The sequence below is a fragment of the Oncorhynchus mykiss genome, chromosome 17 (genome assembly GCF_057628025.1).
Source record: "Oncorhynchus mykiss isolate SJ-2025 chromosome 17, ASM5762802v1, whole genome shotgun sequence".
NCBI lineage: Eukaryota > Metazoa > Chordata > Actinopteri > Salmoniformes > Salmonidae > Oncorhynchus > Oncorhynchus mykiss.
The window spans coordinates 25,056,012-25,081,247 of NC_143038.1; the positions used below are offsets into that span (position 1 = coordinate 25,056,012).

At 41.0% G+C, this 25,236-nt stretch overlaps 1 protein-coding gene across 3 annotated transcripts in view; it reads right to left on the minus strand.

Moving 5' to 3' along the window:
• mmp24 (matrix metallopeptidase 24) overlaps window positions 1–25,236 on the minus strand; it is a 67,862-nt gene that overhangs the window by 11,209 nt on the left and 31,417 nt on the right. The window contains exons 1-4 of one of the 3 annotated variants that reach the window (XM_090205144.1): window positions 16,322–18,441; window positions 10,966–11,270; window positions 9,317–9,478; window positions 3,445–3,659 (exon numbers count right to left, since the gene is read on the minus strand). In XM_090205144.1, coding sequence (XP_090061270.1) covers window positions 3,445–3,659; window positions 9,317–9,478; window positions 10,966–11,122 — 534 coding nt within the window. In that variant the 5' untranslated portion in view covers window positions 11,123–11,270; window positions 16,322–18,441. Of the gene's footprint in view, window positions 1–3,444; window positions 3,660–9,316; window positions 9,479–10,965; window positions 11,271–16,321; window positions 18,442–25,236 lie in introns of those variants that run through there. The other 2 variants (XM_021568353.3, XM_021568354.3) reach the window with 2 other exon arrangements.

A 25,236-nucleotide genomic window follows, 5' to 3' on the forward strand; every position in this document is an offset into this window, starting at 1 on the left:
CAAAAGTACTCAATCAACATGGTGGAGATAAAAAATATAGCAAACAGAAGACATAGAAGGCACAGTATGTGGATGTGTGGATGTATTGTCATGGAAGGTGTGGTGTGTGTTTTGTGTGGCGTTAAGTGAGTGAGAAAAGAAACTGTTGCATATCCCAGAACCAATGCAAAACTGATAGAGACATACCCCAAGCGACTTACAGCTGTAATCGCAGCAAAAGGTGGCGCTACAAATGATTAACTTAAGGGGGCTGAATAATTTTGCACGCCCAATTTTTCAGTTTTTGATTTGTTAAAAAAGTTTGAAATATCCAATAAATGTTGTTCCACTTCATGATTGTGTCCCACTTGTTGTTGATTCTTCACAAAAAAATACAGTTTTATATCTTTATGTTTGAAGCCTGAAATGTGGCAAAAGGTCGCAAAGTTCAAGGGGGCCGAATACTTTCGCAAGGCACTGTAGGTATTTGTAGTTGTCCACATATTCTAAGTCTAATTTGATTAACCAATGTCAAGTCATAGGTGATGGAGATCAGATACGCCTCCTTCCCCTGAAACACACACATCGAATCCAGGCTGCATCACATCTGACCGTGATTGTGATGGGGTGGCGCACAATTGGCCCAGCATCGTCCGGGTTTGGCCGGGGTTGGCCGTCATTGTAAATAAGAATTGGTCCTTAATAACTGACTTGCCTAGTTAAATAAAGGTGAAATAAATACATTTTGCATGCTTTCTCAAAAGGCTGTAACTTTATATGCATTCGTAAATCAAGTCCTTTCTTGAGTTGGCTCTGGGATGCAACAACTGTTTAGTGTGTGTGTGTGTGTGTGTGTGTGTGTCCCACATCTGTTGCTAAGGGGTAAGGATTTTAGGGACAATATAGGATGAATCCCAATTGTTTGCAAAAAATTATAATTGCTTGACAAAAATGTGATGCAATGGCAATCCTGGTTATTGGTCACAATCCTTTGCATGAACTGTCATCATTATTATTAATGATGGAAATTTAAGATACACAATATATAATATATATATCGTATTTATATATATAGTACACTACCATTCAAATGTTTGGGGTCACTTAGAAATGTCCTTGTTTTTGAAAGAAAAGCTATTTTTTTGTCCATTCAAATAACATCAAATTGATCTGAAATACAGTGTAGACATTGTTATTGTTGTAAATTAGCTGGAAACGGCTGATATTTAAAAATGGAATATCTACATAGGCGTACAGAGGCCCATTATCAGCAACTATCACTCCTGTGTTCCAATGGCTAATCCAAGTTTATCATTTTAAAAGGCTAATTGATCATTAGAAAACATTTTGCAATTATGTTAGCACAGCTGAAAACTGTTGTTCTGATTTAAAGAAGCAATAAAACTGGCCTTCTTTAGACTAGTTGAGTATCTGGAGCATCAGCATTTGTGGGTTCGATTACAGGCTCAAAATGTCCAGAAACAAAGACCTTTCTTCTGAAAGTCTATTAGTCTATTCTTGTTCTGAGAAATTATGTCTATTCCATGTGAGAAATTGCCAAGAAACTGAAGATCTCATACAACGCTGTGTACTACTCCCTTCACAGAATAGTGCAAACTGGCTCTATCCAGAATAGAAAGAGGAGTGGGAGGCCCCGGTGCACAACTGACCAAGAGGACAAGTACATAAGTGTCTAGTTTGAGAAACAGATGCCTCAAGTCCTCAACTGGCAGCTTCATTAAATTGTACCCGCAAAACACCAGTCTCAATGTCAACAGTGAAGAGGTGACTCCGGGAGGCTGGCCTTCTAGGCAGAGTTAGAAAGAAAAAGCCATATCTCAGACTGGCCAAAGAAATAAAAAATTAAGATGGGTAAAAGAACAGACACTGGACAGATGAACTCTACAAAGAAGGCCAGCATCGCGAGGGTCACCTAGTAATGTCATTACTTCATAGTACTGTACTTACTAAGGGATTTTACCATTATGGTTACTCTGATATAAGTCAACTATCATCAAAATGTGACTAAATATTCCATTATGAACAAATTGCAAGTGGCAGGGGTTACTACCAAGTATTCAATTTATGTACATGGGTACATTTCCTATTGATTTGTTTATGAACACTGAACATGTAACTATGCTGTAGTAAGTAAACTTACTGTGTGTCCATTCATACGCGTTAAACATGCCTCCAAAAAAGAGCTCCTAAACAGGAATATACAGTTTGTATCAATAAAGGCCAGGTTTTATTGATGTGTGTTAACATTCATCAGATAGTGGAGAAGTGACCTTTTAGGACATTTAGGCAAAGATCAAATGCATCAAACAGGGTTTGTCTACTCTACGCACTGCTCAGTATGAAAAAAAAAAGACAAGTACCAATGCAAGTTTACCTTCATTAAAGCACATTATCTGGTGACTAACTTGGTGATGGGGAAAAGGCCCATTGAGTGTGACACCAGCTACAGATAAGCGTATTACTGTAAAAAGTGATCTGAAGAGGGAGCTTCTACACCCGATCATGAGAGAAATACTAGAATACAAACTCATACTACTGTATATGCAATAACCAGAGAACCAATACTTTTTACCCTTGCAAAATCTAAGAGCTCCCTACAGTGTGAGAAGCTCTTCAGCATTGCTGAAACCCTTAAGTCAAAAAAAAGGTTCAATTTGGTTTTAATTCCGGGAAAATAAAACACTACACTACCACTACCAACCAAGGCATGTGAACTGAAGAACAAATTGAATGTGCAGGAGATATTTAACCACTCTTGGAGGAAAATGGCGCTGACACATTTTTGAGTTGGGAACAAGGCAAAATTAAAGCAACTCCTATTGTGTTAAATTCAATACTCAAAAAGTGTTTATTTTGGGAAAGGGAAAACGTAGTCAGTTGCTCAAGAACGGCAGACATGGCTACTTTGCCGGATCAAACAATCAACCTTTGCTTACTATCCCAACGCTCTAACTGCTAGGCTACCTGCTGCCCCAAATTATAAAAGGATTGTCCTACACTACACAGACTTAATGTTACACTTTGTAAAGTGTTCGCTTTGTAAAGGAAGTCTCACCCAATGATTTATATATACACTACATGACAGGGGGCGCTGTTTTGAAGTCACCGCGCCTCCATCTTAGCACTCCCCCAGCAGTGTAAGACATATTTATAAAGCTATAGAAATGCAGTTAAAAATGATTTGTTTTTGCCACGTTTATTTTATTACAAACACCTTAATGCATACTTTTAAATGATATTATGTGAGCTAAACATCAAAATGAAAAAATATACACATTTTTGTCCTTGAAACATTTAAATGAAATACTGTGGAATTCTATTAATTTCTATGGATGACTGCTTTTATGAGGAGTGCCAATATGACCGACTGGTGGATTCAAAAGTCTCTCATTGGCCAATACATGGCATCAGCAATCCAGGGTTTATATACGTCGTTGGTCTCACCTTGAAGACAAACATCTCGCGTCTGAAGAAGGCCACGGTGTTGAAGTTGCCATCACAGATGTTGGGTTTGCCAGTGGGGAAATAGGGCCTGTCACCGGAGGGCGGACGTGGCGGGCGGGACTGACGGTCATGTTTCCTCTCTGAGGTGGGGTGGGTCCGGCGAGCGGGCAAGGTGGGCAGTGGTCGTGTAGGCTCCAGCATGGCTGTAGGGACACCTGCACACAGAGGCACACTCATAAGAACAGGCTTTCAAAAAGCTCTCGTCATTCCTAGATCTCTCTATCCTCTACTTTAGTCTAGTTCCTGCTGTGATAACAGTATATTAACACCAATTTGTCCACAATGAAATCAGAGGGGGGGAATATTTTATTTTTTTAACCTTTATTTAACTAGGCAAGTCAGTTAAGAACAAATTCTTATTTTCAATGACGGCCTAGGAACAGTGGGTTAACTGCCTGTTCAGAGGCAGAACGATAGATTTGTACCTTGTCAGCTCGGGGACTTGAACTTGCAACCTTTCTGTTACTAGTCCAACGCTCTAACCACTAGGTTACCCTCCTGCCACTATGGATCTGTCTCAGTCTGTTTGTACATAAATTAGTCACACACGATATTTCATGCCAGGTCTCTTGCCATAGATTACATTGATTGGCCCTAGGGGGGCACTATAGTAATCAACTGAAAATCCAGACTTTGAAAAAGCATATCTCCTGTCCCGTTTGAGCTTGAATTTTTGTCAATAATTGGCCCAAGGGGGGGAGGGCGCTGCATCATTCGTAGGGGAAGTTTTTAATGTTGCAATGTTTTATGTTTACGTTTATGTTTTATGTTTAAGTTGATGTAATTTATGCCTAAATAACTTTGTATTCATATTTTTTTCTGTGTCCATGTTGTTCATGTGTTTCTAGTATATAGACTTGTGGTTTAGGAGACAATAGCCCCAAATAGCCTATAACCGACAAGGAAAAACAGAAAAACAAACAAATTCGACCAAGGAATGAAGAAAAATCTACACACAAAGGTGCCTCAGTACAGGTAGGCATAGTGGAGCTCTGTGGGGTGTGACTGAATGGACAGCATCTCTGTCTAGTAGCCAGCTAGAATTAGGTTATTCAGTTTGTGGGAAGTTAGACATTTTCTGGGCACAGTTGAGTAGTCTACAATGCCTATATGAAATTCATAACTGGCACGCAGATCTTTAGAAATTGTAGGATCAATTGTAAATTGTCACTCCTATGAAAAAGGTTGCAGACACCCTGCTATAGGCTATATGAAGTCACCCTTGTGGAACGGCACATACAGTGTACTATGACAGTGTCATTGTCTCGTGCGCTTTGCACCAAAATATTTGTTCTGCATTCAGAGATGTTCCTTGTAATGTGTGCGCCTAGCTCATTTTTGTATTTGCATTATTTGACAGGGAAGGGAAACATTCTATGTATGTTGAAGCATTGCATCAACAAGGTTTCTGAGAATATTGAAACATTGTATCCATGAACGAGTTGGCTCAAATAATATTGAATAATTTTGTATCAATGAGACTGCTTTGAGAATATGTGACTAGTTTCAGGAAACTAGGCGTATGTTGCTTCACAGGAGTGGCATTTTAACTTAAAACATTTATTTTTTATCAAAATGTGTTTTTTGGAAATTCTGGTGTTTGATTGCAAACAATGTGGAGGTAGTCAAAAGAGAACACACAGAAGAAGGCTGTTGTATAAAACACATCTCCGGATTATATCTTCAAACTAAGGGCAACCATGGCATCCGTGACAAAGAGGGAGAAGCGCTCATACATGAATACGGGTAAGAGAGGTTAGCTAGCTACATGTTTTTTTTGTCAGAAAGTTTAAAGCGTACTGTTCGCTAGATAGCTAATGTTAGCTGGCTGGCTCACTAGCTAACATTACGTGTATGATCTGTGTAGTAATATTATTTATATCTCAGATCCATTTTCATTGCCAGTTACAGCCAAAGGTTAGCTAGCTAGCTAACATTGAACCTAGCTAGTTGGTTAGTTAGAGCTACCAACAGATTCATGCAGGGTAGTAACATTATGACTTGGGATTATGGTTCATTGTTTAGCCTAGCTAGCTACATGTCTAAACAAAGACTCCACTGTGCAAGTAACCATTTCACAGTGCCGTTTACACCTTCTGTATCATGTGCATGTAACAAATAAGCTTTGATTTTATTTGCTATAGTGTTTGTTTACCAGAGATGGTAACGTGAAGAACAACATGTGAAGAACAAAGTCAGATTAGGATATAACGTTAGGCCACCGAGATAGTGTCCAAGTTCTAAAATTCTCCAGTAGAATGCCCTGCTTTTATTTTGTCACAATCACAACCATACGCTATTTTCTGTAATTAGCTTGTTGTGAGTTTATTTTCCTGTAATAACGACTACAAATTAGCTCAAGTTAAGACGTTGTATGCTATATGATATGGTCTTTATTTGAACTGGCGAGCTAGTTAACAAGCTAGAAACTAACCAAAACATTGTTTTAGTTTCCTGGTTTGTTAGATTGATATCTACTAGATTCATTTTTAAACGAATTGATTTATTGGTGTTAAAACACACCAGGTGTGCTATTTTGAACCCCAGGCTGCTGATGTCATGCATCCTGTCATTTTTGTGTTCATATTTTTTCATAACGACAACGACAAGTTTGATGTGGGACAACAATAGCATGTTCATGATGTCACTGCGACAACTGTCTATAGACGTAGTATAAACCAGCCTTCAAAATCTTTGGTTGTTTTTACTAAACTACCGTATTCACTCTGTATAGCACATGGCCTCACATGTCAATGTCAAAGAGATGGGTGGGGCTAAGGCTTAAGAGGGTGTGGATGAAGAAGAGCTCTCCAGTAGTTGTGCCAAACCATTTTCTAAAAAGTGGGGTTACAAGTTTAACTTTCTACCATAAAGTTTCACTTTCAAAGCAGAATTACTTTCCCATTGTTCCTCAACTGTATTGTATGATATGCAATTTTCTAGCTCTGAGTTGCTACTATTTTCCAATGTAAAACACACAATTTCAAATGTTGCTACATAAGATCGTATTGAGCCGGTCGGTCACATATTAATATTGCAATCGAGTAGCCAACGCTGGCAAATTTTCACCGGGCCAGCTTGTCTCTGTCTGATATTATTCTGTTTCCTACGCAGCATCTGGGTGCTCATTATATAAAAAAACAGCCCTACATCTACCCTATAGTTAAATAACTAAATAAATAATTAAATAGCAATATATATATATTTTTTATTATTTTACCCCCAATTTCAAACTTGTCTCATCTCTGGAACTCCCCAACAGGCTCAGGAGGTTGAAGGTTGAGTCATGCGTCCTCCAAAACATGACCCGCCAAACCGCGCTTCTTAACACCCGGAAGCCAGCCGCACCAATGCGTTGGAGGAAACATCATTCAACTGACGACCGCAGTCAGCCTGCAAGCGCCCGGCCCACCACAAGGAGTCGCTTGAGCGCAATGAGTCAAGTAAAGCCTCCCTGGCCAAACACCCCCCTAACCTGGACAAAGCTGGGCCAACTGTGCGCCGCCCTATGGGACTCCCAATCACTGCCGGTTGTGATACAGCCCTGGATCGAACCCGGGTCTGTAGTGACGTCTTTAGCACTGCGATGCTGTGCCCCTCTGAGGCCAAGTTAGTAATATTTAATGATGTTTTGCCAGCTAGATTGATCTGTTATAATATCTCACTTTAATTCAGGAAGATTGCCAAGCAAGACTGATAGAGTGAGAGGTGGAAATACATTATACTACAGGTAGGGATGAAGGCAGAGGATGATGATGTAGGCCTAGTTAGCCCAACTAGGTAATCATTAATTATTTGCATTACCTCAATTATCATTCTGTCACTGCACTGTTATAACCTACAATTGTTATTGTCTTTGAAGACAAAAACAAGACATGCATTCTGGGGAAATGCTTTAAATAGTCTATTTTCATACCAGTAGGCCTACATGAAACCAAAATTATACTAGCCTACTGGGTGAATAAATGAAAATAACAATTAGGCTTACAGCTATCACAACCTATATTTGAATAGCAATGGTCACCAAAAAAGAGGGTTCCCCACCTCCTAATTGCCAAATCCCGCGTGGCGCTGGATTTTGTTTTTGGCACACTACAGATGGCTATATCGAACCGCTAATTAAGGATTGGTAAAGGCCCAGTGCACTACTTTTGTGATTTTTTTCCATTTCTTCCCCCCAATCTTTTTAGATACAGTAGAAGTCAAAAGTTTACTTACACTTAGGTTAGAGTCATTAAAACTCTGTTTTTCAACAACTCCACAAATTTCTTGTTAACAAACTATAGTTTTGGCAAGTCGGTGACACAAGTAAACAATTGTTTTTCAGACAGATAATTTCACTTACAATTCACTGTTTCGCAATTCCAGTGGGTCAGAAGTTTACATACACTAAGTTGACTGTGCCTTTAAACAGCTTAGAAAATTCCAGAAAATTATGTCATGGCTTTAGAAGCTTCTGATAGGCTAATTGACATCATTTGAGTCAATTTGAGGTGTACCTGTGGATTTTTTTCAAGGTCTACCTTCAAACTCAGTGCCTCTTTGCTTGACATCATGGGGAAATCAAAAGAAACCAGCCAAAAATAATTGCAGACCTCCAGTCTGGTTCATCCTTGGGAGCAATTTCCAAATGCCTGAAGGTACCACGTTCATCTGTACAAACAATAATACGGAAGTATAAACACCATGGGACCACACAGCCGTCATACCGCTCAGGAAGGAGAGACGTTCTGTCTCCTAGAGATGAACGTACTTTGGTGTGAAAAGTGCAAATCAATCCCAGAACAACAGCAAAGGCCCTTGTGACGATGCTGGAGGAAACAGGTACAAAAGTATCTATATCCACAGTAAAACGAGTCCTATATCGAAATAACTTGAAAGGCTGCTCAGCAAGGAAGAAGCCACTGCTCCAAAACCGCCATAAAAAAGCCAGACTACAAGGATCATACTTTTTGGTGCTTTGCTGCAGGAGGGACTGGTGCACTTCACAAAATAGATGGCATCATGAGGAGGAAAAATGTGGTGGATATATTGAAGTAACACCTCAAGACAACAGTCAGGAAGTTAAAGCTTGGTCGCAAATGGGTCTTCCAAATGGACAATGACCCCAAGCATACTTCCAAAGTTGTGGCAAAATGGCTTAAAGACAACAAAGCCATGAAAAAGCCCTGACCTGTCCCATAGAAAATTTGTGGGCAGAACTGAAAATGCATGTGCGAGCAAGGAAGCCTACAAACCTGACTCCGTTTCACCAGCTCTGTCAGGAGTAATGGGCCAAAATTCACCTGATTGTGGGAAGCTTGTAGAAGGCTACCCGACACGTTTGACCCAAGTTAAACAATTTAAAGGCAATGCTACCAAATACTAATTGAGTGTATGTAAACTTCTGACCCAGTGGGAATGTGATGAAAGAAATAAAAGCTGAAATAAATCATCCTCTCTCTTATTAATTTGACATTTCACATTCTTAAAATATAGTCGTGATTCTAACTGACCTAAGACAGGGAATTTTTACTCTGATTAAATGTCAGGAATTGTGAAACATTTAAACTAATTTTAAAGTTATTTGGCTAAGGTGTATGTAAACTTTCGACTTCAATTGTACTGTATATATTTTTTCTATTCATATTTTTCAGGGGGTGCTGCAGCACCCTCAGCACCCCTACTTCCTGCGGCTATGGGCCTGGATAACATTGATCTTTTCAACAATGTTCCAGTGACTATGGTGGATGAGTAACCAGGCCAGCTCAGTACAGTTCGGCTTAGCTTAGCTTGGCTAAGTAGTGTAAAAAATATACAAGTGACAAAGTACCGTATATTTTCTGGATACCCTGGAGGTCATCGAGGGGCAGTTTGAAGTTGTGTGTCTCCATGTATTGGTAGAAGGGAGCCATTATGGCACTGGGGTCATTCGAATGCTCCAGTCCCAAGGCATGCCCAAGCTCATGTACCGCCACCAAGAAAAGGTCATTACCTGGAGAGAAAAAACATTGCATTGGACCATATTGCATTGGACTATTATTCAAAATAATAGTGGTAAATGTATCAGTGAAGGGAAAGGGAAAGGAAAGGGGGATGCCTAGTCAGTTGTACAACTGAATGCCTTCAACTGAAATGTGTCTTCCGCATTTAACCCAACCCCTCTGAATCAGTGAAACCATGCTGCAAAAGTTTTACCACGTGAATTAGACTAAATGTGTTTTTTTTATTTATCTGTGAGAGTCAAAAAAATGTGTAAGAAAATGACAGCTTCACAGAGATACCGTGGTAATTTGTTCAATAGACATCTCCCCTTGTAAATAGATCCCAATGATAATTTGAAACACTTCAAAATATCTCAACTTCCTTGTGGGTTGCTGGAATCAATTTGTACAATTTGTACTTCCTATGTATTTTTGCAGCATTGTTTCACTGATACATTTTGGACACTGCTATTTTGAATAATGAGCCTGGAGTATCCCCCTTACTTGTTCATATTGTCCAGTGCTATGTCACTCAGATGGCACACACACACACTTATCAAGAGTTCACTGGTATTCAACTATTGATCATTGATCACTGAATCATTCAGCAATGACCATCAGCCAATGAAAGAGGTTTCTTCATCCTGGTATGCACTATTCTTTGGTAGCTTTTGAGTAGAACAACACTTGTTAACCAACAACCTGAACAAAAATATAAACGCAACATGCAACAATTTCACTGAGTTACAGTTCATATGTGGAAATCGGTCAATTGAAATAAACGCATTAGACCCTAATCTATGGATTGCACATGACTGGGAACACAGATATGCATCTGTTTGTTTACCTTAAAAAAAAGGTGGGGGGGGGGGGGTGAATCAGAAAACCAGTCAGTATCTGCTGTGACCACCATTGGATGTACTGCCAAGTTCTCTAAAACGATGATGGAGGCAGCTTATGGTAGAGAAATTGACATTAAATTCTCTGGCAACAGCTCTGGTGGACATTCCTGTAGTCAGCATGCCAATTGCACTCTCTCTCAAAACATGAGACATCTATAGCATTGTGTTGTGTGACAAAACTGTAAATTCTAGAGTGGACTTTAAGTGCCCCCAGCACAAGGTGCACCTGTGTAATCATCATGCTGTTTAATCAGCTTCTTCATATGCCACATCTGTAAGGTGGATGGATAATCTTGCAAAGGAGAAATGCTTACTAACAGGGATGTAAATGAATGTATGCACAACATTTGAGAGAAATAAGCTTTTTTAGCGTATGGAACATTTCTGGGATCTTTTATTTTAGCTCATGAAACACGGGACCAACACTACATGTTGCATTTATATTTTTGTTCAGTGTATATAGAATCAGAAGCACTTTGGAAAAAAAGTTACGGTGGCATAAACCAGTATGTAAAACCCATTATACATTTAATAATCCATTCAAATACAAGGGTTCAACACTACACATGAACAAGCCAAAGTAGTCACTGACTTACCATCATGATTAGCGTTGCCTAGTGTCCAGGGCTCGTCCGAATCAAAGTGAGTGTCCCCTCCGATCCCAGGGCCCGGGAAGTAGGCGTGGGCCAGGAACCCCCCCTCTCCGTCAAAGGGAGAGCTATCACCATGGAATCCAGAGGCGAAAAAGATCATGATGTCGGCCTCCTTCCCCTCGTTCTTGATCTCGGAGTAGGCCACCTCCTGGAAAGTCAGTGGGGTCACCGTCTGCCACACGTCAAAGGCCTGCCGTATGGCTCTCTGCGTGTCTTTCTCCCCCACTTTAGGGGTAAAGTTGTGTATGCTACAGTAAGGAAGAATGGGAAAGGGGAAGCATGGTAATAAAGGAGTACAGAGTACTGTATGCAGTATGGTATTAAGAAAGAAAGAAATAAGAAAGAAGACTAAGTGCACTCAAAAACATTATGGGTTAAAAACAACTCAAATTGGGTTATTGGGTAAGCCAGCGCTGGGTAAAAATTGGACAGAACACTAGCTGGGTTATTTTGACACAGCCAGTTGGGTTGTGTGAATAATCCAACTTGTTGGGTTTACTCAAACGTGGGTTAATTTAACCATCAGTTGGGTTTTTATTGACTTTCATTCTGGATTGACCCAGCAGCTGAGAAGGCTGTAATTGCAGAACGCAGTTAATTCTGCGTTCTGCAGAATTTATTTAATGATACAAATCATTAAAATCCAGACAGAAAATATTTACACAAGAAACAATCTAATATCACACAGTCAAACTCTCAGTCATTTAGTAAGTTCACCATTCTGCGATTCTCACTGTTAATAAACATCGCAAGGTGTTTCAACACAACGGCTCTTTATGTCATAATTTGATCTGATCAGTCAACGACAATTTTTAGGTAGCGTCCCACCTGGCCAACACCCAGTGAAATTGCAGAGCGCCAAATTGAAAATACAGAAATACTCATATTAAACATTCATAAAATACATTGGTTTAAAGATGAACTTCTTGTTAATCCAGCCGCTGTATCAGATTTCAAAAAGGCTTTACGGCGAAAGCATACCATGCGATTATCTGTGTACAGCGCCACGCTTACAAAAGCATACAAACATTTTACAACCAAGTAAGGAATTACAAAAGTCAGAAATAACGATAAAATGTATCACTTACCTTTGATGATCTTCATATGTTTGCAGTCACAAGAGTCCATGTTTCACAATAAATGTTATTTTTGTTCGTTAAAGTCCCTCTTTATGTCCCAAAAACTATGTTTTGTTGGCGTGTTTTGTTCAGTAATCCACTGGCTCAAAGGCGGTCACGACATGCAGACGAAAACATCCTAATAGTACCTGTAAAGTTCATCGAAACATGTCAAAATAAGTCTATAATTAATCCTCAAGGTTGTCTATTGTCTAAATAATTGATCATATTTCAACCAGACAATAGCGTCTTCAATAGAGAAGAAAAACAACGAATGGCACGGAAATCAGTCACGCGCTCAAAACAGCTCTGGTTAATTTAGAGTCCACTGAAAAAAATTTCTCATTCTTCCTCGTTTTTCAGAATACAAGCCTGAAACAATGTCTAAAGACTGTTGACATGTAGTGGAAGCCATGGGAACTGCAATTTGGGTCCTATCCAAATACATACTGTATTCAATAGACAAGTACCCATATCAAAAATATCCCACTTCCCGGATGGATTTTCCTCAGGTTTTCGCCTGCCATATCAGTTCTGTTATACTCAGACATTATTTTAACAGTTTTGGAAACTTTAGAGTATTTTCTACCCAATAATATCATGCATATTTATATCCTAGCTTCTGGGCCTGAGTAACAGGCAGTTTACTTTGGGCACGTTTGTTATCCAAACTTCAAAATACAGCCCCTACCCAAGAGAGGTTTTATAAGGGTGTTTTCTGATATCGGGCATTTCTTAATATCAAGTTACACATATTGATGTTTGTCAATGTTCGGTGGCCGTTTCTTTCGTGTCGGGGACAAATTGTTTTTATTTAAAAAATATATTTAACCTTTATTTAACTAGGCAAGTCAATTAAGAACAAATTCTGATTTTTAATGACAGCCTAGGAACAAGTGGGTTAACTGCCTTGTTCAGGGGCAGAACAACAGATTTGTACCTTGTCAGCTCAGGGATTTGAACTTGCAACCTTTTCGGTTACTAGTCCAACGGCAGGTGTCAATGTGTTCGGTGATTTGAAAGTATTGATTGGGGACTTATTTGTGGAGGAATGCAACTGTCTTTCTGGATGATTTGTACTCCCCATGACTGTGTTTTTGTATTTTAATGTGTATTTTATATATAGATAGATAGATAGATAGATAGAGTATAATGTGTTTATTTATGTTGTATATAAAGGGCACATTTGTAAAAGAGACCTAGGTCTTAATATGTACCCACATCAAGAATAGCCCCAAATTGCAGTCTGCAATTACACCATATTCCAGATTCCACCATGTAATCCTTAGGTTATTTTGAGGTGTGTTATTATTAGGGTAGTAGCGTTCAGATTAGTTATTTTTGGCCAACCGAGAGAGTAAATGTCATTCCTGTTCATCATGTTAAGTTTGAACAATGCAAAAAAAAAATCTAATTTTAATATTTTTTTTAACATTATCTAATATTCCTAACATTGTTATTTACATATTGTAACAAAGTGGTAACTATGCCAACTTTGGATTAGTACAGAACCCTTGTGCAAGCCTCATTAAAGCTACACAATAGCCCGTGTTCATCCATACCATGTGATAACAATACAATAGAACAAATCAATTGGATTGATATTTACTCTCACGGGTAGCCAAAAATAACTTTATGAAAGCCACAAATCTGCTAAGCCACACCTCCAGTCATCTGATCTGACCCACTGGGTCATATCTCAATGAGCAAGCATCAACAACCCAACCTTGCCCTTTTTAAAGTAAGCAACCCAACTAAGTGACCCAATGCCTGCAACCCAGCATTTGCGTCATCCAAACAACCCAAACATTTTTTGAGTATGGTATGCTGCCATACACAAAAATGCTGGATTGTTTGGTTGACCCAATGGCTGGGTTGCTGCCGTTGAGTCACTTATTTGGGTTGTTTTCTTTAAAAACTGTGGGGTTACTGATTCTTGGTTATTCAGATATGAAGACTAGAGGCGTGGCTTAGTAGGGGCGTGGTTTTCAGATAGTTATTTTTGGCCTCCCATGAGAGTAAATGGAATTCTGGTTCATCTGATTTATTGTAAATGTAGAGTTTGAAAACAGACACTTTTTAAGCTTTAATGAGGCGTACACAAGTGCATGACTTTCTCAAAAGCCAATGCATATCCCAATGTTGGGTTGACTTAAAAAATACCCAGCTGCTGGGCCAACCAAAAAAACAACAACTGATGGTTAAATTAACCCATGTTTGTGTCCTTCAAACAACCCAACATATTGCGTTATTCAGGCAAATCAACTGTCTGGGTCATAATAACCCAGCGTGTGTTCTGTCCAATACTTACCCAGTACTGGGTTACCAAATAAGCTAATTTGGGGTTCAGGAGTGAATGAATATCACAATATGAATATTTTAAAGAAGGATAACTAGAGATAATTTAAATGAGCATCAAGTTAGCAAAACATACACAAATCACAAGCTTATTCCAGCAACTGTAACACAGCTGATTATGTGCTCTGTAATGAACTAGTTAAGAGTGACAACAATTTGCTTCATTTTATAAAGTATAAACAAGTTCAAGATAATTGAGAGCAGATTGCTGGATCTGTAACCTAATGGAAGTTAATTTTACTGATGCTATTAAGACAAATGCAGTGACCAAATGCCTTATTTTTGCATACAAAACACATACAATGAATAAAAAATATGCACATTATATGAACACATGATGCCTCATCTGCTGTGTAATAGTTTATCTTCATAAATTATCTGAAATATGTGAAGAATACAGATGCAGCCAATTTAGCTGTGACAGTGGTAAGCAGATGGGCCCTTTTGTAATACATTGTGGTTAGCAAGCAAGAGAATATCCGCTTCAAACTATGCAACATTGGATGATGTGAGTGATTCTAGTCTGTAATCTGTATTCATGAGAGCAATGGGAGGATATGACCAAAAACTCATTAACACTAGAATCGCAAAGACGGTCAATCTGATAGTTTAACATTTTGTCATTTTAAAAACTTTATAAAAAAAACAACCTTGAACCCACCTGTCCCTGACATCTTCTAAATACACTATATATACAAAAGTATGTGGACACACCTTCAAATGAGTGGATTTGACTATTTCAGCCACACCCATTGCTGACAGGTGTATAAAATCGAGCACACAGACATGCAATCTCCATAGACAAACATTGGCAGTAGAATGGCCTTACCGAAGAGCTCAGTGACTTTCAACCGTCATACGATGCCACCTTTCCAACAAGTCAGTTTGTCAAAGCTCTGCCCTGCTAGAGCTTCCCCGGTCAACTATAAGTGCTGTTATTGTGAAGTGGAAACGTCTAGGAGATACAATGGCTTAGCCGTGAAGAAGTATGCCACACAAGCTCACAGAACGGGAGTGCACGTAAAAATCATCTGTTCTCGGTTGCAAAACTCACTACCAAGTTCCAAAATGCCTCTGGAAGCAACGTCAGCACAATAACTATTCGCCGGGACCTTCATGAAATGGGTTTCCATGGCCGAGCAGTCGCACACAATCCTAAGATCACCATACGCAATGCCAAGCGTCTGCTGGAGTGGCTTAAAACTCGCCACCATTGCACTCTGGAGCAGTGGAAATCCATTCTCTGGAGTGATTTATCACGTCCGACGGACGATTCTAGGTTTGGCGGATGCCAGGAGAATGCTACCGGCCCCAATGCATAGTGCCAACTGTACATTTTGGTCTGGGGCTGTTTTTCATGGTTCGGGCTAGGCTGCTTAGTTCCATTGAAGGGAAATCTTAATGCTACAGCATACAATGACATTGTAGACAATTCTGTGCTTCCAACTTTGTGGCAACAGTTTGTGGAAGGCCCTTTCCTGTTTCAGGAGTAAAAAGCGAGGTCCATACACAAATGGTTTGTCGATATCGGTGTGGAACAACTTGACTGGCCTGCACAGAGCGCTGACCTCAACCCCATCAAATACGTTGGGATGAATTGGAACACCGACTGCGAGCCAGGCCTAATCACCCAACATCAGTCCCGACCTCACTAATGCTCTTGTGGCTGAATGGAAGCAAGTCCCAGCAGCAATGTTCCAACATCTAGTGGAAAGCCTTTCCAGAAGAGTGGAGGCTGTTATAGCAGCAAATGGGGGGACTAACTCCCTATTAAATATAAATTATTGTGGAATGAGATGTTCAACGAGCAGGTGTCTACATACCAGTGGAGGCTCCTCAGAAGATGAAGGGGAGGACCATCCTCAGCGAAATTTCATGAAAATAAAATAATGAAACATTAAACAAGTTATCCTTTTTAGATAAAACTGTATTTAATATATTCATATGTCACCAGATAATTGATTAAAATGTACTGTTTTGCAATGAAAGTCTACAGTAACTTCCACAGCACTGTCTGAGGTTGCACCATGATGTAGCCGGACGACAGCTAGCTTCCATCCTCCACTGGCTACAATGACTTCAAAACAAAACCTAGGATGCTCGTAGGCCTCACCCCTTCCATAGACATGCATGGTAATTATGACCACTTCCAGAAGACATCCTCCAACTAATCAAAACGTTTGCAGTATGAACTGACATGTTGTCCATCCAATCATAGAATTAGGATCATAGAATGAAACTACTGAGTTGTAATTGGGATTGTGCCACAGAGCATTATGGGGGTTCTATGTGTTGAGAAGCTTGGTGACATTGTTGGACAGAGATTAAGAGTGAAAAGTGATAGTTGAGCATTTGTTTGATATTATTCAATTCAAATTAGTGTTTTCGATTTACAGGAGAGGGAAGTATATTATAAATTGTTTTCTTGGTTTTCAAACTTTATTTTTGTGTTCAGTTAGCACAATTTATTTAAATTTGCCTTGCTAACTTCAGTAGCTAGCTAGCTACCAGCGCAAGTATGCAGTTCTCTGCCAGAATGGTAGTAGGTCCAACGTTGCCGAAAATGTTCTGGACTTTTTGTTGAAAAACCCTGGGGTACATGGTGCTAATTAAGTGAGGGTTGACCTCTGCCTGAGATCAGTTTCATGAAGAAGGATGAAAAGGTGAGGGCGTTCAATACCAATTGGTATAAAAATGATAGCTGGTTAACAAGGAGCCTTTCATCAAGACGCCTGTATTGCTGGCCTTGCCGGCTTTTTGGAAAGTCTGAAAACCTTGGGCGAAAGAGGGGTACAGTAACCTGAAGAACATTGATCGTTCAGCAGGCAGCATATAAATGCCCACATCAGATTCAAAATTCTGGGAAAAAGCTGCATCATGACGAAGGTCTGAGTATTCAAGCTACGTGATACAACGAGAACGTTAGAAGAAACAGGGATGTTCTCAAGCTGTTTATCAACACCACTGCATTTTTGGGCATGCACAAATGGGCTTTTAGAGGACACGACGAAAGGGAAAGTTCCGCCGAAAAGCGAAAGTACAATGAGCTTGCATAGGTAATTAAAGTAACAATGATTTACTTTACGGATATATCGAACTTTCAACTGTCTTTTCTGGGATGTCGAAATCAATTCCAAATGATTTGATATCTTCCATCGCATCATCCATTAGATTAAAGAGAGAGCTTGACGCAGCACATTTTCTTTGCGTGAGTAGGCTTTCCACTTTCCTCAGGTATTTATTTAGCAAATATGAAAACACATAATCACTCCGGACAAACAGAAGCAAAAAATATTATGATATACAGTTGAAGTCGGAAGTTTACATACATTTAAACTCAGTTTTTCACAATTCATGACATTTAATCCTAGTAAAAATTCCCTGTTTTAGGTCACTTAGGATCCCCACTTTATTTTAAGAACGTGGAATGTCAGAATAATAGTAGAGAGAAGGATTTATTTCAGCTTTTATTTTTTTCATCACATTCCCAGTAGGTCATTTGACCGCTGACCCATTACGGATGCATGCAATGAGGCAGTGATCGCTGAGATCTTGGTTGAAGACAGCAGAGGTGTATTTAGAGGGCAAGTTGGTTAGGATGATATCTATGAGGGTGCCCGTGTTTAAGGCTTTGGGGAGGTACCTGGTAGGTTCATTGATAATTTGTGTGAGATTGAGGGCATCAGGCTTAGATTGTAGGATGGATGGGGTGTTAAGCATGTTCCAGTTTAGGTCGCCTAGCAGCACGAGCTCTGAAGATAGATGGGGGGCAATCAGTTCACATATGGTGTCCAGAGCACAGCTGGGGGCAGAGGGTGGTCTATAGCAGGCGGTAACGGTGAGAGGTGGATTTTTAAATGTAGTAGTTCAAATTGTTTGGGTACAGACCTGGATAGTAGGACAGAACTCTGCAGGCTATCTTTGCAGTAGATTGCAACACCGCCCCCTTTGGCAGTTCTATCTTGTCTGAAAATGTTGTAGTTTGGGATGAAAATTTCAGAATTTTTGGTGGTCTTCCTAAGCCAGGATTCAGACACAGCTAGAACATCCGGGTTGGCAGAGTGTGCTAAAGCAGTGAATAAAACAAACTTAGGTAGGAGGCTTCTAATGTTAACATGCATGAAACCAAGGCTATTACGGTTACAGAAGTCATCAAAAGAGAGCGTCTGGGGAATAGGAGTGGAGCTAGGCACTGCAGGGCCTGGATTCACCTCTACATGGCCAGAGGAACAGAGGAGGAGTTGGATAAGGGTACGGCTAAAAGCAATAAGAATTGGTTGTTTAGAACGTCTGGAACAGAGAGTAAAAGGAGGTTTCTGGGGGCAATAGAATAAAATAGCTTCAAGGTATAATGTACAGACAAAGGTATGGTAGGATGTGAACACAGTGGAGATAAACCTAGGTATTGAGTGATGATGAGAGAGATATTGTCTCTAGAAACATAATTGAAACCAGGAGATGTCATCGCATGTGTGGGTGGTGGAACTAATAAGTTGGATAAGGTATAGTGAGCAGGACTAGAGGCTCTACAGTGAAATAAGCCAATAAACACTAACCAGAACAGCAATGGACAAGGCATATTGACATTAAGGAGAGGCATGCTTAGTCGAGTGATCAAAAGGGTCCAGTGAGTAGTGAGGTTGGTTGGGGTCACGGCGATTTAGACAGCTAGCCGGGCCATCGGTAGCAAGCTAGCATAGGAGGGAGGTCTGTTATTAGCCACCTTGTGCGTTTCCGTCGGTAGGATTAGTGGGGTTCCGTGTGGTAGAGGGGATGAATCCAATTTGCAATATATATATATATATATATATATAGAGGCCCAAGAAAAAGAAAAAAAAAATAAATAATAATAATAATAATTGTCCGATAGGTCTATTCAGATAGCAGCCGATAAGACAGCTAAAGGTTAGCGGCCCGCAGATGGGCGTTCAGGTAACGTCGCGACGGAGGAGCCAGCCGGATAACTCCCTCGGGTAGATAACGCCGGTAGTCCAGTTGTGAAGGCCCGGTGGCAGTAAAACGGTTCCGGATAGGTGATTGTAGCCCAGGAGTGACTGATGGAACTCTTCAGCTGGCTAACTCAGGAATAATTGATGTTTGCTCCGGAATCGACGAAAGCCGATAGTCACACGGATAGCAGCTAGCTAGCTGCGAGATCCAGGTATAAATGTCCAGAGTTAGCGGTTGAAATCCGGGGACATGGAGAGAAAAACAGGTCCGTTATGTTCCGGTCCGAGCCGCACAAGACTGGCGATAGATTTTCGAGCTAAAGGATAGCTGATGACCACAAACTGTGGTTAGCTGAATACTAACGATTAACCAGTAAAGAAGCTAACTAGCTTCTGATTAGCTTCAGGCTAGCTTCTGGCTAGCTTCTGGCTAGCTTCTGGATTAGCTTCTGGCTAGCTTCTGGTTAGCTTCTGGATTAGCTTCTATGGAGGATTACAGATTTGAGGTAAATAATACTTTCTTTTTAAAAAATATAAATTGGTGAGGCGGGTTGCAGGAGAGTGTTTTGAAGATGAGTTTATTTAAAATAAAAAATATATATAAAAGGGTATGCGAAGAAAGTTGCAAATATATATATATATATATATATATACGGGACCCGACAAGACAAGGACAAAAGACGTCTGAACTGCTATGCCATCTTGGATAATCAACTGGTTCCCCCACAGCAGGATGGCATAGAAAGGGGTGTGAGTAAGGGGAGATGAAAAGTTCTCCATAAGGCCCACCATAGTACTTGTTTTTTTAATAGGCAGGTAGCTATGAAATGTTCCGTAGCTCCACAATATAGACAGTTCTGGGTGTGGAGTCGGCGTAAGCGCCCAGTCGGAGACAATCTAGCCCTTCCCAGGTGACTGGACTCCGAAGGAGGCGAGTCGGCAGCCCTCTGTGATTCCCGAGAGAACGTCGGGTTTGCTCGAACATGCAGACTTCGGGGGTCTCTGGGATTCTTCGGAGGCAAGGTGGGAATCGAGGGCGAACAAGGGCAACAGGGCACAGATTCCTTTTCCCGCCTATGTTCTCGATGCTGCCCATCGATCCAGAAAGGAGGAGGAAGTCAAGGTCAATGTTTAGCTCCTGGGCTGCAAGCTCATCTTTGACCACCTCCGATAATCCGTGAAGGAATATGTCGAACAATGCTCCGGGTTCCAGGCACTCTCAGCCGCCAACGTGCAAAAATCCACTGCATAGTCTGCCTCTCTCCCGGACAACTGAGTATCAAACATATTCTGAACTTCTGCCACAAACTCCTCTAGACTGAGGCAGATGGCAGACTGTTGCTCCCACACCGCCCAGCCCAGACGAGTGCCCAACCGGACATCAGCGTTATGATGTACTCTATCCTTGAGCACTGGGAGAGAAAACCCTGGCAGGTTCCGGAATCTCCAGCGTAGCGTTCCGGAAGAGGTAAGCGGGGTTCTCGGGACACTGGGGTAGGCTGGGAGATTACGGGTGTGACCCGCTTCCAGCAAAGTCTCGAATGCCTGGTCATGGAGTTCTGCCAGGGTATGGAGTTCCTCCATAAGACATTGCAGTAACTCCTCGTGTCGTCCAGTGGTGGATCCTTGAGCGGAGACAGCATTGTGGAGCTGGTCTGAGTCTGCTGGGTCGGTCATGACCAGTCCGTACTATCACGTTTTAGGGAAGACCCAGATGCAGACAGTGTCGAAGTAACAAAAGTTTATTCCTAGAAAAGGGGGCAGGCAAAATGACAGGGCAGGTCAGGCAGAGGTCGATAATCCAGTGTGGTGAGGCAAGGTACAGGATGGCAGGTAGGCTCAGGGTCAGGGCAGGCAGAATGGCCAAAACCGGGAAAACTAGAAAACAGGAACTATAGACAAGACAGGAGCAAGGGGAAAATGCTAGTAGGCTTGAAGAAACAAAACGAAGGAGCAAGGGGAAAAACGCTGGTAGGCTTGACGAACAAAATTAACTGGCAACAGACAAACAGAGAACACAGGTATAAATACACAGGGGATAATGAGGGGAGATGAGAGACACCTGGTGGGGAGTGGTGACAAGTACATAGACTGGTGAAACAGATCAGGGTGTGACAGGGATGCTGAACCACATCAGGGACTGCACCGTGGCACAGAGAACAGGAGAACAGTTCGTGAGACATGTCTGTTGTCGAACTAAAAGCCTTCATTTCGATTTTGTATATCTTCAAGGCGCAAAGAGTTTGGTATTAGAGAGCTTCTGGTCGGCTGACTATGGCTATGCATTCTTCAAAGGACCATGTCCCGGAATCGATTCAGGGAGATCATGAGATTCCTGCATTTTGACAAGAGAGAAACTCGAGGCAGATGTCTCCAAGAAGACAAATTTGTCCTGGTTTCCGAGGTGTGAGTGAAACTTGTTCAGAACAGCATCACCTGCTACAAGCACGGTACTGACATCACTGTGGATGAGCAACTGTTCCCCACAAAGCACGCTGTCGCTTTAGTCAATACATGGTGAACAAACCAGAAAAGTTTGGTATAAAGTTTTGGCTGGCTACAGATGTGAAGAGCAAGTACATGTTGAACGGCATACCTGAGAAAGCATGAGACACGGAGACCCGGTCAAAGATGGTGCTGAAGATGGTTGATCCTTACCTGGGGAAGGGAAGAAACATCACTACGGACAACTTCTTCACCTCACTTGACCTCGCCAAAGCACTGCTCTCCAAACAAAAACTGCCTGGTGGGAACAGTAAACAAGTCAAGACAGGAACTGCCCCCCTCTGCTAAGGAGCAGATGGAGCTGTTCAGCACACAGGTGCTGAAATGTGAGAATGCCACACTGACCATTTACCAGGGTAAACAATGAAAGAACGTCTGCCTCATCAGCACGATGCACCCAACTGTTGCCAAAAGGAGAAGCATGAGACGGTTGCCCACTACAATGCAATGAACGTATATATTTTTTTCCTGCTGTGTTTACATTGATTCTTTGTATTTACACTGGCACTGTTTTGTGTAGCCTATAGAATTTGCAAGTAAGAATTTGATTGTAGCATATGGTGTACTGTATTGTATTCCAGTGCATACTACTAATAAACTTGTATTTCATTTGAAGGTGGGCGTGGATGTGCTGGACCAAATGGTGTGCAAGTACAGGGTCCAAGGCAGTACTCGAAGATGGCCAGTGGCAGTGTCCTACAACATTTGACCTGGTTGGCATAAACGGCTGCAGCATCAGGAGGATACGCGGCCAGAGCAGAAGCGGAGGCAGTTCGAAGTGCGCAGGCACTGCAAACAGAACAAAACTTGTAACACCAGAAAGTAGAGTGTTGAAAATGCATACGAATGCGGTGATTACTTGTGTTAACTGTGAGTAGGTTATAGAGACTAAACAGTATGAGCCAGGGCACAACGTTTGGCCAATACCTATATGTTGTTTTACATTTAACCAAGTTAAATTCTTATTTACAATGACGGCCTAGCAGGGGGCAGTGGGTTAACTGCCTTGTTCAGGAGCAGAACGACAGATTTTTACCTTGTCAGCTCGGCGATTCAATCCGTCAGCTCGGGGATTTGATCCAGCAACTTTTTGGTTACTGGCTCAACACTCTAACCACTAGGCTACTGGCTCAACACTCTAACCACTAGGCTACTGGCTCAACACTCTAACCACTAGGCTACTGGCTCAACACTCTAACCATTAGGCTACTGGCTATTAGCCGTCCAGTTCAAATGTTTATGAGCCCAACATACGAAAAAAATTAAAATAGAAAAGGATGTTAATTTTGTTCTACTGAGTTGTATTGCTATGATTGCTTCATGTATCAGCTAATAGCATTTTAATGAATTATATTTTTGTCCCTGGTGACGGTCAGATTGACCGCTATGTAAATTATCCATGTATATTACACCTGTTGTTACAATGACATGAAATTATTTTTCCCATGTTTCATCTTTGTATTTTTAAAGCTTTAAAACAACATAACAAAATGACATGAATTTTGAATCAAATTTTGTCATACAGTCAGAAAATACAGTATTGTCTTATTTTAGTATTTACAGTATATGTGCATCTGGATCAATCAATAGATTGTCTGACTCATTATAATTGACATTTGGTTTCCTAAGGTTTCTTATGACATATTTTAACATTACAAATGCATTAATTAATGAATTGTAAAATGAAGTGCCATGGATAAAATGTGTGTAGAATGTACATGTAACAACAAAAGAAAAATCAGAAAAGAAAGTATATTGTTGTCCTCCGAAAACAAAGTATATTGTTGTCCTCCGAAAACAAAGACTAATAACAGTGAAATAACAGTGGAGACGCTGGAAGAATGGCAATGAGCCTGGCCTTCCTACTATCCCTCACTCTGATGCTGGGTGACAGTCCTCAAAGATCAAATCAGATTCACTCGCCCAGACAGACTAAATATAGAGCGCAGCCAGTCAAGAAAACACATTTAAAGGTGCAGTACAAATGTATTTTCCCTCTCTCCTGTTCTACTTCACAAGACAATATTTGTTTATGTCCCTGCCTTGAGGAAGAATTTCAGCAAGTGTTGCCGGATTGCATAAATTGAACAAAAAATATAGCAAAAAAAATGTGTAGGCCGGAATATTGATATGGAAAAACAACAGAAGATAGATGAATAAATAGATGAGTAGAAATGTACAGTAATGGTGGGTCCGCTAAATGGGATGTCTGCGTGTCTCAGCGGCAGCATCTTCCTTATGGAGCAATATCTGCTGTTTAATATTCTTGACAGATTTAATCAGAAACACAGGAGCAGGTCCTGACTAGGATGAAAAATAAGGTAGTATATGCTTATAGTAAAATATACATGTATTCCATAAACAAACCATAAACTTGTCAAGACAGGAGGCCAGCAAACCCAGATCTCAGTCCATCATACACAGCCATCTTGGAGCCCATCACCCAGGGACAACAAATGGATCACGGGCATGAAAGCTACCTTTGGTCCAAAAACTGACCATGACCCTTACCCTATGTACAGTATATATATATATACAGTTCCTTGCGAAAGTATTCGGCCCCCTTGAACTTTGCGACCTTTTGGCACATTTCAGGCTTCAAACATAAAGATATAAAACTGTATTTTTTTGTGAAGAATCAGTTGCCAGTTCGTTTTGTTTCATCAAGCCTACCAGCGGTTTCCCCGTGCTCCTGTCTTTCCCTAGTTCCTGTTTTCTAGCTTTCCCGGTTTTGACCATCCTGCCTGCCATGACCCTGACTCTTCCTGCCGTTCTGTACCTTTCAGACTCTGCTCTGGCCTACTGACCTCTGCCTGCCCTTGACTTGTTGTTTGCCTGCCCCCCTGTTTCTGTAATAAACTTTTCTTACTTCGAAACTGTCTGCATCTGAGTCTTCTCCTGAGCCTTGATATATTCGGGCATTTTAGCCATACCCGTTGCTGACAAGTGTATAAAATCGAGCATACAGCCATGCAATCTCCATAGACAAACATTGTCAGTACTGGATAGCTCTGTGACTTCCAATGTGGCACCGTCAAGGGATACCTCATAGGATGTCAGTTTGTCATATTCCTGGCCTGCTAGAGCTTCCTGTAAGTGCCGTTATTGTGAAGTGGAAACGTCTAGGAGCAACATCGGATCAGCCGCAAAGTGGTAGGCCACACAAGCTCACAGAACAGGTGCTGAAGCGCATGGCGTGTAAAAACTGTCAGTCCTTGGTTGCAACACTCATTAACATCAGCAACATCAGCACAACAACTCTTAGTTGAGATCTTCATGAAATG